This window comes from Anomalospiza imberbis, chromosome 2 (genome assembly GCF_031753505.1).
Source record: "Anomalospiza imberbis isolate Cuckoo-Finch-1a 21T00152 chromosome 2, ASM3175350v1, whole genome shotgun sequence".
NCBI lineage: Eukaryota > Metazoa > Chordata > Aves > Passeriformes > Viduidae > Anomalospiza > Anomalospiza imberbis.
Genome location: NC_089682.1, coordinates 11150811 through 11168128, shown reverse-complemented (window position 1 = coordinate 11168128; position 17318 = coordinate 11150811). Strand labels below are relative to the sequence as shown.

Here is a 17318-nt window from a genome sequence, read left to right as displayed (position 1 = left end):
ATTCTACTATCATGATAATAGATTTGTTATATAAATTTAAGAGACAGATGAGATCAGTCAAGTAAAATTAGACACAAACACAGAGCTCCAGTGTCCGCTCCCCGAGTTCTCGGTGCTTACAACAGACTATCCATTCACTTGCCATCCTTTGATATTTCCAAGAGCTGCACTTTTCAATTCCACCTACTTGTCTTTGGCTGGTTTATACAAAACTTGTAAGTAATACAGTAGTTCATAAACTCCATCTGGGAATTGGAAAATTAGGCTTTGTGGATGTGCTGATTTACTCACATCCAATCCATAGCTCTTCCTCAGCAATATTTATCACTTCCCAGTTAAGACATTAATGGGGAATAAAAAGCAAAAGGAATAGAATTTAGACTATTAGAGCAACAGCCTCAGATTCAAAACAAAGAAATAAATACCTTCAAAATTTCCCCCATTTCCCACTGTTTGTGAAATTGTAGCAGAAAGCACTGCCCCACTACATGCATAAAAGCTACATTCATCTGCTCCCAGGTTAGAGCAAAATGATGGCTTTTTTGTGTAGCACTGCTTGCTGCTGTTATCTGTCTGGATTTTAGAAACAAAATTACAGAAAGCTCTTTGTAAACAACACGATAACACACAAGGAGAAATGCCAATGGTAAAAGAAGACTGTGTGTAAAAAGGGCAGAAACCATACAAAGCAGCTATTGCAAAGCAAAGTGATAAAACAAGTCTAGGCATAATTGAAAGTGAGTATTTACTTAGCCCTTAAGTGGCTTCTCAACAGGCACACCAACACACAGCCATTTTACAACACAGTGACTTATTCATTGCCATAGTAACCACGGTGTCAATCCAGATGTTTAAATAGACCAGCAACATTTCCCCCACTCCAGGTTAATGTTCCACCAACATTCTTTCCCAGAGAAATGCACATGTAGCTTCTACATGCTTGAGAATTTTCAAGGCACTTCCTTGCTTTATGCTATGACAGAAAGCAATTCATTAGGATCCAATTCAGAAAATGCAACTGCATAGGACACGCTGAATGTAAGGCAAATTGTGTTACTGTGCAATCCAACAATGCTTTTGTTGGGGCATGGAAACACTGGGACACAGAGGAAGTGCCATATTTTAACTGAGAGATGACTATTGTCCTCTTCAAGTCCCACAGCACTGTACTCAGTCTAGGTGCCACTCTCATGCGTGACCCCATCACAATTATTTTTTCCAAGAACAAAATGTCTATAAAATGGAGCTCCTGATTTTCCTGGAATCAGGCAGAGCTCTTGATCCACCAAGCAGACGCACACGTGGCTGAAAGGGAGAGAGTCTGTACCTGAATCCAATAATGGGGCACTCCTTACAGATGTTGCACTTGGCTTGGTGCTTGGCGGTCTCCGCAGCAGCCACCCTGTGCAGGACAGGCAGCCACACCATGGACTGTGGCTCCAGCCTCATCCAGTCCAGGAAAAGGGCTGCTTCGATCTCTGGTTTGTTGTTGGCCTGCAGCACAAGGGGAAAAATGACAGGGGCTGAGCACAACTGATCTGTCTACTCACCAGCTAACTAACAGTTCAAGCTGTTCTTGTCAACTCCACATCTCTTCCAAGAATATACTCCAGCTCTTCTCCCAGTCCAACTACTCATAAAAAAAATAAAATAAAAATAAAAAAATCTCAGGATCCTGCCTTCAAGCCAGGAACTGAAAACCATTATTAATATTTCAAATCTCTCTTTTTCTTATTCTCTCTATTACAATAGACAGCACTACCATGTACTTTGTCACAGAGAAAATCATCCACTTACAGGATCACCTTTGATGCCTGATCTCACATTCTCTGTCTCTCTTATCTGAGACCGTATAGCACTGCTTCTCACCTATTTTAAAAACTGTTATCCAAGCCCTAAAAATTGCATGTCTTTTGATCAAAATTCCTTTCTCCTTAACATTTTTCATTATCACACTGACCTTTTTTCATAATGCACACATAAGGAAATCATTCAAATCTCTCTCAAGCCTATTGTTGAACATGTAAACCCTTTCTCCTTAAATGCCTCAAACCACCTCTTCTTTAAATTTCCCATCACTGACTGCAAACACAATACAGTTCTGTCCCACAAAATAACGTTCTCAGATTCCATTACATCCCACACTCATGTCTTTACCAACAGCAGAAGAGCCAATGAATGCTTCCCAGCAAACCCATTCCTCTGCTGCCTTCCCATCCCATCCCATCCCATCCCATCCCAACCAGTGTGACATTTCAGGTATCTCTTCCATGGTAACTTCAAGGCAGCTCAGTCACAGAGCCAAATCCCACTGTGGCAGGCACCATACACCACTGAAAAAATGATGTATCATCCCTACCCAGAGCACCCACAGTATGGAAAAAGAAAACAAAGACACAAAACCCACAAGGAAACAGGGTACAGTAGTCATGTCTGTGCATGGTAGAGGTTACACTGTACCAGCAGGCTGCACACTGCAAAGAACAGTGCAGAACAAAGGCAAGGAGCATCAAAAGGGATTTAAAGGAAAACAGTGGAGTGGAATGATGGAGTCAGTGTTTACAGGAAACAGCCCTCTGTCGTGCAGGGTGTCACGAAGCCTGCACAAAACTGTTACCTGAGAAACTGGGAGATGGTTTCAGTGCTGAAAGCGAGGTGATAGATCAGGTGGAAACCTCAAGGGGCTCTAGTGGGAAGGGTGGGAGAAGGGAGGATGTGTCCGCACAGGGAACAGCCCAAGTGATGAAGAGGGATAACATCGTGCTCTGTTTCTCTAAACCATCACTACATGCTAATTCCAATTCCTCAAGACATTTTCTTCCATGCTACCCACAGCAACAGCATATTTATGGTCTGAATATATTTAAATCTTCTGTTTTCCCTTCTCTCTATGCTTTCAAATACAGCTCTCGGTGGGCCAGTCTTTTATATTTTAAACTTCACAAGGCTGACTGTCTTCCTTTGTGGTTCCAAACCCATTTGAAGGACTTAAATAAATAATAAGCATTAATGTATCATGTACATGGACCAAGATGAATAGGGGATTGAGTGCTGAGGATTTTTATGCTTGCTCTCAGTTACTTGTCCAGTTTCTCATTAGTTTGAAACTGAGTTTAGTATAGCCTAGCTAAAACTTTATTCCATTAAAAATGCTAGCAACGAATTTCGAGAAGAAAATATCCCAACTGGTCTGCAGAAGAGAGAGCTGTAGGGAAAACCAATTAGCTGTAGTTTTGTTTTTTTATTTTCTTTTAAATCTAACACTGTTTATAACCTTGACAAACAAATTAACTGATCAATATTTGAAGGCTAAGAAAAATGCAGTCTCCCAGATAGAACCCTGTAAAAAAGATGTGAAATACAAGCCCTGTAATATGCCCTGAATAATGAACTGCATTAAAATTGACTTAAAATGCTGCTGCAATACTTTAGTTAATCAGAAACAAAGATTCTTGGTCAGAGCTTCCTTCTTAAGGTGCTCATTTGGGAACCATCCAACGACTCCTATCACTACACTTGGGATCCATATACATGGTCTTCCAGTATAGTCAAAAATATCCTTTTTTGGATGTTTGGGGTAAAAAACATCAAATCAGAACATATCTACAATTATTCAGATAAAGTCCTTCACAATTTGATATTCATGGAAGGATTCTATTAAATGGAACACACATTGAAACACTTCTGAAGTCTTCGGCATTAAACCCTAGTTCTCTGTTTTCTCATGTAGCTGCGGAATTTAGGAAGGCCCCCCCTAAAATAAACAGAGAAAATCAAAAGCACAATAAAGTCCAGTCAACACTGGCAAGGGGATTTGTTCAGAACAGTGGATATTGCCTTCTGCCCCAGTACATCAGTGAATTCAGTCGAATTAAATTAATTTTGGAACTCCTAAGTGAAAGGCATGCTTCTAAAACATGACCATCTATATTTTCAGCTGGAAGGTAGGCCAAAAAAGGGGCAGGGGAGAGACATTCTGTGACTCACCCAGGGATCCAGCTTCAGCCAGCATCTACACTGGCCAACCATTACCCTGCCTAGCAGACTACACTTTCTATACAGAGGTCCTCTAAGCCTCAAAAAAAAAATAAAAATTAAGAGGATCTCTTTAATATACCATTCCTAATAGAAAAACATGAGGTGTACAGAAATGCTGCAGTGCAAGCTGCAGTCAGAATAAGAATGAGCCGCTCAAAGCGCTGCTCTCCACTTGTAGCTGCTTTAAATTTGCAGGGAAAATGCTGCAGCAATGAAAGACTTTCTGTAACACCCTAGATCTATTTTAATTTTGCAGTCACTGTCAATTGCCAGCAGTCCCAATAGCTGCCTAGCCAGAGCTCCGTATGGCGGCTGTACAAAACCTGTGCTCCGAGAGATTAGGTGCATTAAAATGTATCAGAACTGGTTCTGAATTATATTACATGAAGATTTAAAGCCACGTGGAGAAAAGCTGGTCAGGGTCAGACAGTACAGGACAGACAGTTCTCGACTGTCTCCTGAGCTGCTATTACAATTTTTTTAATAATCTCTAAATCCAGTAAGGCAGCAGCTGAAGATTTTACATATGGGAAAAAGGCTGAATTCATACAATTCATATCTGAAGCAACAAGATCAAGCTGTAAAGAATATTAATGGTTCTTCTCTTGAACACATTTCTGTGCAACTCACAATTTTTATGGTAATAACAGAATGAATCATAAAGTAAAATTCATTAAGGGCTTTCCAACTTACAAGTAACAATTTGTTATGGAGGACATTCAAATTCATTATGTTCTAGACATCTGTTTTTCAGTATTTATTCTGCAGAAACAATGGGGAAATAGGAAGTTGGGTGGTGCTAGCATCTTTATGCAATACTTGGGAGATGAGATTTTTGTTCTACCCTCTCTCTTCCTCTATCTAGTAGCTGAAAAAATATCCTCTGCTATATTAACTTTGTCTGTCCATAATAGGAAATATGCTACAAAATACACTTGGGATTTTACATAAAAAATGTGGAATGCTTTTAGACTGAGCCAGATAATACAGCAGAAATTTCTGATAACATTTCTGATTAGCTATATTCTGCTTATGTGCAGTGCAGGAAATTGACTAGAAATGAATTAACATTGTTAATTGAATGGTGTTTTTCACCCCGGGTGGAAAGCTTTACATTAGCAAATACTGTTTTGGACAAACAAAACTAAGGGATGGGATTCTTATGACTTGTTAAAGTCTAAAAATGCAGAGCAGCCAGTAACAGCAACCCTGTCTCCCCAGAGTCAGACCTAACCCTGTTCACCCTTGTCTTCCCCTCCTGCATTTTCACTTGATTGCATTGACTATGCCAGTCAATGTTTTTTGTGTTGTGGCAACGAATAATAAAATAAAATAACATTAATCCAGGAGTGAATTAGTGTAGTTTTATATTATCTACATGTAGTTTTATATCATCCACACTTGAACAGCATCTTCCTGATCCCCACCCCTTAAACCATTTTAAAATAGCTTTTGAAAGCAGTTCACTTGTAGGACTCTTCAAGACTGCCTCCAAAGTCAGGCACAGGTTCACAAAATCCTGCTGAAATAAAATCAGAATTGCTGTTTTATGACATTTACAGCACAGCAGCTTGAGGAAGGATTTGCTGATTCCCTTTGGCCAGCTCCCTCTTGTCAGAGCCAGGAGCAGAAGAAATATCCTATGAATAGAAACAAGGGCTGCCTGAATCGCTTAAAAGAGATCGAGTCCCTCAACAGTAACACCACACTTTTAAGTTATTTTCATATAGACTTGTATACATAACTATATGTATACTTATTTGTACACAGGTACTCCTATTTCCTAACTGCTCAAAAATAAAAGCAATAAACAATGCTTCAAGAAACAACTGTCCAACCAATTCAAATCACAGCATTTATGGCCAAAGTCAGTTTCAGGGTCCTGGCCCAGGATTTGTAACACCCAAACGCCACCTAAAAGGACTGACAGCTCTATTTTGGATTTTATTTGCCTGAGTAAATACACCAGATTTGGACACACTTCCATGGTTTTAGAAAGCAGCCTGATCTTGCCTTACCATTGATCAAGTACAAATCTAGTAATGAAGACTATACAATACAGAAAATTAAAATACTTTGCTTCATCAAAATGAAGCAAAACAAGGTTTAAAATACATGTATGAGTTAACTGCACATATTTTACTACTCCTTAGCTTCATCTGTTCTAGTTTTTAACATCAAGTACTCTAATTCAAGTATATCCTTGAAAGAAAGCATACTTAAAGCATTTTATAACCAAGAACCAACTATCCAACATTTTACTGAGAAATGGCAAGGGACATTTTCTTCTGAGCTGCACTCTGCTCTCTCATCATATTTCTTCAAAGTCCCAATGTCACAGTAACTCATCCAAGGCAGTGATGTGAATTCCTAGGTCCTGTTTACACTATATGAGGAAAGCATATTAATAATTTTCCACTGTGATTAAAACCGTGTGTCCTTCACTCCATATCATTTCCCTATCCTGTTTACTTAAAAAACGTACTCATCACAGAACTAAAAGGAAAGTCCTTTCACACTGCAGCAACGCTGAATTCACTCAATTTTTCATGGATCTGCAGATTGCTTTGATGCATTCTGAGCTTAAGCAGAGCTATACAGTCTTCAAGTGGTCACTGGATCAAGCTCTTTCCTCTCTAAACTTAAAAGTATTTTTTCTTTAAAATCTCAAAGCAGAAATTATACACCCTCAACTCCAAATAGGAAAGATGAGTCCCATGATACCCTTCTCCTCCCAAGAACTTGTACCAGCACCTTCCTGCAAATGAAGAAAACTACAGAAAGCACAAGTCTCTGCTGGGAGAGGGAGAAGTAGCAGGAGGACTGGAGCAGCAGCCTCAGGAGAAAGGGACCCAATTCCCAGGAGCAGAGGTGTGCAGCAGGCAAGGCTGCTGCCAACATCAGGGCTGGGTTCCTCCCTTCCCAAACCTCGTTCCCAAGGACTCACTCTTCAAAAAGCAGGAGAGATTTCCCCTGTTATCTCTGGGAACAGTAAACATCCCCTTTTTTCTGCTGCTGTGCAGACAGACGAGGCCGTTGCCAGGGCACCTAACCTAAGGGAGCTGGGAGAACCATTTCTGAAGCACACAATTGTTGCGACTCTCACATGACTGCAATTATATTGCTGGCTTATCATCACCAGAAAGAGGGAAAAAAATGGGAAGAAAAAAACCCAAACTAAAGAAGTAGAATTCCTCAACGTGGGCGTACAAAGAAAGACTTAAATTAGTTTCCATGCAGTAATGTAAACTATGCACCCCCACAATATTCTACAAAAATTAATTATCTTGCTCCAGTAACAGGAGGCTTCTGGGAGCAGCATTACTGCCTGGCTGTCCAGATTTTCCAGCCTCCCTATTTCCTGGGCTGCTCTGTGCTCCCCCCACCAACACTTCTGTGTTTGTCCCCCAGCCTGTGGATCCTGGTGCCCACCATCCTACACCAAAAGGATGTCTCAGTGTTCCCCTTCTCCCTTTCTCATGGAAAATTCTTATCTCTTTCCCCATCTGCATTCCTGGCTGATCCTTTCTTGCAGACCTCACATTCTACCCACACTGTTTCCTTCATCACTATTATTCTTACTGCTGTTCTTATTGTCATTCCCTAAGGGTCATCCTTTCCACTCCTTAATTCCTTCTCCTTCGCTTTCATTAGGGCTTTCCCTATGTTTGGATTTCTGTTCCTCTGCCTAGGACTCCATCCCACCTATTCCTCTATTTCCCCTCCTCATCTCAGTCTCCCTCCCCCCTTCTGTCCCTCCTAGAAGATTGTCTGCTCTGCTCTAGCCTAGATTGGAAACCAACTTGCACTCTGAGAGTTAAAATGAAGCTTCATCTGGAGGAAAAAAAGAGAAGATGATATTCCTCCTATTGCAGGTAAGAAAAAAATCTACTTTTCAGTGCAGGTAAGAGAAAGAAACTTCAGGTTTTCTGATGTTCTGATTTCTGAGCATGCCAAAGGTTGTGTCCAGCTGTGCTTGGGCTGTTCCTAGAAATGCCAGCAGCTGAATGTGGTACAGCTTTCAGCCTGCTGGCACGTCTTCATTTCTAATGACGATGTTGCTAACTCATTTTGTTCAAATAAACAGTTATCACAAAATCACAGAATCGCAGAACAAGCTGAGTTGGAAGGAACCCACAAGAATCACTGAGTCCAACTCCCAGACCTGTACAGGACCATCTCCAAGAGTCTTCTTTCTACTTAAAAAAACCCGAGTTTGGTGTGTTTCATCACTGTGATTTTATGTTGTTTTATTCCTGTGCAAACAAACAGAACGGCAGCCTTCTTTACAAAAAACTATGGTTTTGCCAGATTCTGAGGTCACTTTCCTTATCAGTTTTTCAATGGTGTTCTAAAGTGCTGTTGATATTCACATGGAAAAACAACAGAATCCTAACAACCTAATTCCTGAGGAAGGTCATTTGTACAAAAATTTTACCATGGATTTGCTGCATAATCATTTTGTGTTGGTGTCACTTGAAAGCTCAACATGGAAGTCAAGGCTTGAAAGCACCAGCAGGGTCTAACACAGCTATCAACATTACTGTGCACAGTTTATGAGCATGGGTTATTCACCCAGGACATAGCCCTATAAAACACTCATTCTGAAATGGCATCAAATACTGATTAGAATTATAAAAGGTCATGGCATGAATGACAGGAACAGTAAAAGGTAAATCCTGTAGAATTAATCTGTTAAAAGAAATGTCAAAAATACAGAAAGTAAATGTCCCACCAGAACTGAAGTTTGTGGTGATTTTAGAATTAGATTATTTTCGAAGTCATTGTGTGTTTGCAGTCTACTTCCAAGCATTAATATTCATTGAAAACACTTGCTGTGTTTTGCTTACTACAGAACTGAAACTACTACATAATGGAACTTGAGCAGCAGGCAAAAAAGCAAACAACTCCCCCCTTCCCCAAGCTAACAAAAAAATCCCTCAGGGACAGTGAGGAGATGGGAAAAGAGCTTTCTTCCATTGTAATGTAGAAGATGCATTTAGAGTTAATCACAGACCATACATTACCTCCCCTCCTCTACCTTTTCATTAAGCAGCTGTCTTCATCTTGTGCATTCTGCTGGTAGTTATGATAAGGATGAATAATTCCCTTAACTCTCTCCCTCCCCAGATTAAATAATTTACAAGTTTGAAAAAGAGCCTCCAGTTTGCTGTGTATTCCTCAACAGACAGGACAGGAATTCTTTCAGTACTCTTTAAAAGAAAACTGGTAGTATCCATTCAAGGAGTGGAAGGAGCTCTTCGAGCACTCCTCGCCCCAAGACAGCACTGCAGGCGGTTGCCTATCGCTCCCCGGGGCACCTGGCTGCCACTGGTATGTACATGCCCAAAATTCATATAAACCACTGCTGTTCAACTACATAGCAGCAATAAGCAGTTATCGACTGCTGGGCAATAGAAAACTGTAAAGCCAGGAGCTGCTGCAACAAAGACTTACACCATTTGCAGGGTTCAGTTCCAACAGGAGCCCCAGTGACAATTATCTGCTGTCTGAGCTAATTCAAATACACCTCATCAAAGGAACAGCTTAATAAGCCAATGGCCAATACCATCACATGACCCGCAGTACCCTAATCCTCATCCCAGATAGTCAATCCTCCTCGGAATTATAAGTGAGCTCAAGACAAAATACCAAGTGGAGAATTCAGAGGCAGCAAAACATGAACTTACAAACTGGAAGCAGCTCCTGACGCTCGGCTCGATGTTGCTGCCCCCGAAGGAGGCCACCTCCCCCAGCTGCCGGGGGATCTGGATGGAGTCGTGCAGCAGCAGCCCCAGCCGGCGCTGGTCACAGAAGCCAGTGGAACTTGCCACTTGTTTGAACAGGTCTGGAGGAAGGAGAAGGACAGCAGAGGTCAAGCATCACCACCAGGATGTGGCAAGCAGCCCAGATTTGCGTCGTTTCCAAGGCTCACAGGTGCGGTCATCAGCCTTGGAGGACATGAACACAAATATGACTTCCATCTGGCTGCTTCTGCTCCCAAAAACACTGGGGTTTTTCTGTGAAATGTGAGTCTTGTGGTAATTTCTAATACTGTTACTGGCTTGTACCTGGGAAGAAAGGCCACTCTAACACAGCACCTGTGTCGTTACTGGTAATAGAAGCAGAGACTCAATCACAGCTAACTAAACAGCAGGATCCTCAAGCCACAACACAGATGTCTGAAAAACAATATTTAATGGTAAAATAATTTCATACAACATAGAGCACCTTTTCAAATCTGAGTAATCAACATACAACTCAGAGAATCCATTTCTCTTCCAGATGAGTTAAAACAATAAACAAGAGCTCCCTAACTTTCATATATAATGATCTTTTAATTCAAGGGAATTTCTAAAATCAAATGAAAATTACAATATGGCAGAACCTGCCATCCATCAGAAGTTTTATTATCATATTAATTTTTCGCTTCTGAAGTGAAATGTCACTTGATGCCATGTTCTTGATGTCACTTGATGCCATGATCATTCTAGAAAAGAATCCTTACAGAATTATTATCCCTTCATAAGCTCAATTTAATTTGGTGGGAATTAATAATACTACATATATATTGAGGAGGTTATAGAACTCATAATAAAGAGAAAAAACAGGTTATCAGTAAATGAAATATTTATTTGGCAACATATCTGTTGACGATACATTACCTGAATAAATTCTCCTTACTTTTCAACAGTTTAAAAAAAAAAGAGAGAGCAAAATAAGACTAGAATAAAATAATGCTCTTTTTGGAGTCACTTTAATATTTTACCCAACACCAGGGACACAATTATAAAGGTGCTCTAGCACTGCTCAAGATAACTTTCCTAGCACTGCTTTGACACCTGTTTTCTTCCAAAGGAATAAAAGAACAGACAGAGAAAGGATTATTTTTTAATTACATTAATTTCACTCTTGCAAAGTCTAGTTTTATAATGAGTAATTCTGGGATGAATACTTCCATCACCTCTGCAAGCCTTAAGACTTGTGCTCTAGCACAGCCAACTCTGCCCTGCTGCACAAATGAGACAAAAAATTGTAAGGGTGCAAGTCATTGCATACTTGCAGCAACACTAATGGCAACTGCACTATGACTTCAGCATGGATGGCAAAGCCAGACCACAGCATGACAGACACAATTCCTTCCTCTCCCACAGTTATTCAGCTTTAAAATTCCCTGTCATTAAAACATTAACTGTCCTCAGCAAGGTTAGGGGACACTTAATAGGTTATGCATTACTGTGCACACACATTGCAGGAGAATCTACAATATGAATAAATGCTTTCCTTTATAACTTTGATAATCTTAGATGAAATATTATTTTGAAAAATATCTGTACTAATTTTCTTAAAAGTTTTTCTGAATTCTTTTTCTTAACACCCACATGAAACATCTAGAAATCTAAACTGTGACATTCATTGTGATTGCCTTAAAATCTGATCCAATTACACATTGTCATGCACAGACCCCGCTGTTGGTACTGTCTGTTTTCTCTTTAGAGTTCTTCAGCTAGCATTAGTAGAGAGTGAAATGATAACAATTGATGAAGATCAATGGTATTGGGTCAAACCCTTTAGGTTGGATTTTCAGTGGTATTTTTAAGTGCATGAATGAATTACCAGTTAATTCAACAAGAAAGTTACTCTTGAGAACTACATTTATCAATGGTTCTTTTCTGGATCCTAGTCTCACTAGTGAACTGACTTATTAGTCAGGTAAAACTAAGACTGCCAAGTGAAATTTTTCCAAGTATTTCCTCTCTTAAATTACGCAAAATTTGCCCACCTTTAACATTTATTTATTATAATTTATTTATTTAAAGGCAGCAACTATATTTAAACACAATGTACATAATAAGACTGACCACAATGTGGGAATCATTTTAAAAAGTTAATATATTTGAAAATAGTCATGCAAGTGTCCTGTAGACAAGCATTTTTGTGTCTAAACGTGTGCTGAACCAGAGGTGTCCAAAGGGGTTCTTGTGCCTCAGGGAGTGCTCAAGACAATCCATTAGGGTGCAGTAAAGAAATACTTTTTGTACAGATAATAAATTCAATTGAAAGTTTCAAAATAGTGTTTATTTAATCTTTATCACATCCTTATTTACTTTTTTCTTTTGGTATGCTTTATGTAGACAACAAATTAGTACACCAGTACATGAACATAATTTATAAATAGATCTACATCTATTGGAGGTGCATGGTCAAAATTTTTTCTGCTGGGAGGGGTGTGATCAAAAATGTTTGGCAATTGCTGAGCTTAATTACCTAAAACTACAGAGAACAAATAACTTAAAAGTACAAGGTGAAGCAACACACTTTGCATCTACAATATCTAAAATAATGTTTCTGTTCGCTATTTAAATGTTTATTCAATAAATAAACAGGAGGAATAAAACAGAAACGCAAACATAAGGTAAACCCAAAATAATTACATCGACTTACATCTATATTTATCTTCCAGGTGTGCTTTACATAGGGATATGACACCGGTTTTGAAAGACAAGACACGGATCCTTCCTGTTCGACCCCTAATGGAAAAGAAACAATGGCTGATAAAAAAATCCATTCATGTCATAATTTGTTTCCTATAACCAAGTTCACTACAGTATTGTAAACTTCATAAATTAAATCTCACAGAGAACACTCAAGCTGGATGGTTATTAATTAAGCTAGAAAAATAAAAAATTGCTGTGGCTTCACAGGCATAGCTGAACTGCAGTGTGCTGTTGTATCAATTCTGCGTGAAATGGTCTTGATAGGAAATAACTACTCATCTCCTTTTTTATAAAAAAGTGAGTAAAGGGTCTTTACACTATGCTTCCTTGAACAAGCATCTCTATGAACTGCTGCTGAGGGATTCTCAGAGGAGACGAGGTCCCTGAGAGAACAGCAAACTAGCTCTTTTGCCATAGACAATATAGCTTTACTTTCACCAGAAATCCAATGTAGCAGTTGTTTTTAGAAAGTCTTTCCTTACTGTCTGTCAGCCATGCCCTGACTTGTCTGAAAAGGCAACAAGAAGCCAAGCATGAAAAAAGCAGCCTCTGCCAGAAGTGTGCAGTGACAGAGACACTTGTAATATGCTCAGGTGAAAGATAAAGCCTGCCTAGAAATCATGGCAAGGCAGGCAGGCTGTACTGTTATGCCATTAACACCTTGGTGTGGCTTCTGAGCTCTTCCTGGCAGCACTCAGACCTCTCCTGTGCAGTGCCAAGGGGCTGAGACACTCCAACCAGCCCCTGCTGCCTATCAACCTCCCCCCTACAGTCACTCCTGCCTTGTAACATGCCCACGCTACTACTTCTGCTTTCTAATGTGACAGTGAGAACAACATCCTCCTCTGAGCTGCAGGCGACGCAGTGACAAACCTTCACATCTTCTCTCAGTCATCTGCTTTAACTCAATTTACTTCCAGTTGCTGGCTTCCCCCCCAGACCTTTGTTTCTGATAGCATTTCAAATATGTAACATCTATTGCAAACAAAGACATACACAAAAGAGGAAGGTAATGCCTAAACCAAACATTTTTGAAGCAGAGACTTATCAACAGCTTTGAAGCGTCACCAGTAAGGCCCCCACTGGGAAGAAGATAAATCAAGTAGAGGCAGGCCATGGTCATGCATCAGGCTGCACCACAGGTAAAGATGCATGTGGTCTTTTCAATCCTAAGAAAGAGCTGAGGAGCCAGCAGTGCTCATTTACCCACACATCTGCCCTGCAAACCCTATAAAAGGTACAGACAGAAACCTGTGGACAAAGCCAAATTTAGAATTTGCAGCTTTTTATTAAAGATTCTTGCTTTTTTCATCATGAATAAGAAGCATTTGTAGTTTACCTATGCTTTCCACACTCTGGTCCTCTCACTCTTCTCCCTCAAATCTTTTCCAAATTAATTATCATCTGTGCCCTGAGAAACTCCTCCTGATGAATACCAGACTCATGCAAATTATACAAGAGAAGAATACAGAATAATGATTGCTCTGCAAGGCAATTAAATTGAAACTTGTACGAATCATGAGTTGTTCAGTTCACTCTCCTCTCCTCCCAAGTCAAACCAATAATTTAGCAAGCTACTGCAAATGAGCATGAGTGACTGATCAATTAAAACAAATCCGAAATGTGCTGGATTTGCAGAGCTGTACCCATAATTAGATCAGTCATTGACTGTGAATTTGATTAATATCTTTACAAATGACAGTTTTCAATTATAAGAAAAGTAAAGATGCAGTACATTTAATTAAACGTCTCTGGTAGCGCTGTGCACTTTGGTTGATCTCTGCCTATTAAGTTTACAATGAAAACTAAACACATGTAACCCCAAGGTCACCTCTCTCTTACCAGTGTAATTCTAACCTGAATTTTGGTAAAATAGCTACAAGCTTTCCTCACACATAACACACCTCTGTGTTCCATTGTGCTCTGCAATATGCAGCTCCCCAGCATACCAAGGAAATTGCCTGGAGGCAGATAATTATAATTTCTAATGTTGTACTTGCAGCACAGTGCAACATAAAGAAAGCTAGACTGGACATGGCTAGTGCACATGTCACATCCAAACTGGACAGTTCATCTTAGGAGCAGCTTGTGGCATGATCTTTAGTTCCCTCTCTGCCTCTTATGTGACTGATACAGAATAATATCCCTAACACACATTTTGTTTTCACTAATTGAAAGTCTTCCTCTATATGTTATTTATGGTTCATGGTAACTAAGAAGTGGATCACTGTTCCGTGAAAGCCAAAGCAGATTAAACAAATAAAATCTGGTTCTTGAATGAATATAGCCCCCTTCCCTAGTACTGGTAAACTAAAATAAATGTAATGTAATCTGGGTAATCCGCAGGATACTGCAGCTGCTGCAGGGGATGTCACAAAAAACTGACTTATTGGAGGTGATCCTTCAGGAAGACATGATCTGTACAAATCTGTACTTTTTTTTGCAGGTGATCACTGAAGCTTCACTGCTGTGACAAAGGTTGGATGGAAGAACAATGTTATGGCCCTATAACAACAGTATGGTTCAAAATGTCAATGGAAATACAGTAATTGTCCCATGACCTTCCAATTCTACAGGTAAATGTTTATTCTGCCACAGAAATGAGCATGTCTGGCTGCAAGTGGCTGATAAAAACTTTATGAACACACAACTGACTTTTTAAAAATTAAATTCACCAAATACAAATATAATGGCTTATTCTAAAATGAGCTTACAAACATGTTGGAATTTGCCTATGCATCATGAGCAGTATCATTAACCCACTTAAAAGGAATACCCATAAATTTTCTTCAGGTATATTTAGTCTGTTGTGTTTATACTGATGGGTACACTTTCTAAAATTAATTAATTTTGAATTAAATGTTTCTCAAATCTTCTTACAGCTAAGGGTTGTAAGCACATTAGACAAGAGATGACCCTCTTCCATCTTTGAAAAAGAATGACAGATTAAAAGCTATAGAAAATTGACATATTTGCAAAGGTTTAACATCCAGAGGTATAGACAGTCGAGTTTATATGGTGTTCATTCTGTTGCTTCTTGATAATTCTCTTGAATTTCTTTATCAAAATAAATTAAAATACAATGTAAAGTCATGACCTACTGTGGACAGACATGCAGTCACAGAATTGGTCTGAACACAAAAATCTGCTTAAAAATTTGTCTTCCAGCTCTCTCATTACATAGCTTAGTAAATCCAGGATTGTAAGCCTAACCAAGGGCTGTATTGATTCAGCTAAATGCAGCCATTAAACCATTAGGTTTATTAAACTTTCACTTCAACTACCCTTTTTTTCAGCTCCAAGCCACCCACGCTATAATGAGGCAAACAGCTCAGTACACCTTCCCCCTCCCCTCGTGCTACTGGGAAAGCTTCTGGAGCTTTCCCATGTCCAGAGTCCCCCATACATACGTGTCGTAGACATTCAGAAGCCAGTTGAGGCACATGTCCACGCAGAGGGGAACGTTGACCAGGTTATTGTGCTCTTGCTCCAGTCGATCGTAAATGGTGGTCAGGCAGTTAATGATCTGCAGAATATCCATTGGCTGGTCATTCTGCTTGAGGTTGTGCTGATCCAAGGCATCACAGGCAGCAGACAGACTCAGGAGATCCACTGTGGGAATAATAATAAAAAAAAAAAAAAAATCCACAACCATTAAGACAGAAGAGAAACAGTGGTTGTATTACCCAAATCCAAGAAGTAAATAGAGCATTGTACTTGACTTATGTGCCTGGCCAGAGGATGTAAAATGTCCTCTGAAAGTCACATGCAAGACTGGTTTCAGGATTCCTACAGATGCACGGTTATTTAGCTGTGGCCTTAGAGACCAATGTGTATCAGTTTAATTTTTAGCTGTAAAGTACTTATTATACTCTTGGGTCCTATGGAAATATTACACAAATTACTGTGCAAGTAATAACTATGCATTTCGTGCTTTATGTTCCTACAGATAGACATGCTAATATTTGATTACTGCATTCACCAAACGTGCTCTCACCATAGCACAGGTCATCAGCTTTCCTGAGATACACTGCCCATTTCTTAGAGAAGGCGAGCAATCTTAACCAAACCAAACTCCACAAGGACTATGCAAACAAATCAGAGCTGAAGTGTGATTAACCTCTCTGTTACTTTTCCTCTAGTGAGGACAGTGAAAGAAGGTTCTGGAAACACTAAATGTCCTGTTCCAATATTTATTAATTAAATAGATCCATTTTTAATTCTGAATAGCATGTATAATTATAAATACCTCTATGGCTTTACAGAGTAAGGCATGTTCAAACTTATTAGTCAACATGCAACAGAGTTTTTTGTCACAGACATTTAAAAACTTGATTTTTGTTCCAGTTTAAGTCAGTTGAATTTTGAAATGTGGATGTCCAGGGCAAAACTAAACTTCCCTTTCTCTGCTCTTAACCTCTGCAAACTAACATCACCAAGCAGCAACACACTTAGAGCATACAAAATCACGGGATGTTGGTTTACAAAGTAAGGCAGGAACAAGAACAAAGGAAATCAGAAAGATGAGATGCTTGATGACAATCTTCCGGCAGCCACAGGAAACCACTTCGTAACTCCTTGCAGTGAACTTCCAGGGTGTGAGCAATGGGGATGTTGAGGCCCAGATGCTGTTAATCTTGCTCATACCATGAGCAGTCACGTAGTGCAGCACAATGTAATATGACCCAAGGCAGTAGCATCTGGTCCAAAATGAACTGCCCAAAATCATCCAAGAAATTCTTCACAAAACTGGAAAATGAACTGACTCAACTTCAAGACCAG

At 39.6% G+C, this 17318-nt stretch overlaps 1 protein-coding gene across 21 annotated transcripts in view; it reads right to left on the bottom strand.

The window, feature by feature from the left end:
- Window positions 1-17318, bottom strand: part of DMD (dystrophin) — a 1045484-nt gene that overhangs the window by 44331 nt on the left and 983835 nt on the right. For all 21 annotated transcript variants that reach the window (XM_068179791.1, XM_068179794.1, XM_068179795.1 and 18 more), the window contains 4 exons: window positions 15947-16148; window positions 12484-12569; window positions 9729-9886; window positions 1328-1494 (listed from right to left, as the gene is read on the bottom strand). In XM_068179791.1, coding sequence (XP_068035892.1) covers window positions 1328-1494; window positions 9729-9886; window positions 12484-12569; window positions 15947-16148 — 613 coding nt within the window. The remainder of the gene's footprint in view (window positions 1-1327; window positions 1495-9728; window positions 9887-12483; window positions 12570-15946; window positions 16149-17318) is intronic.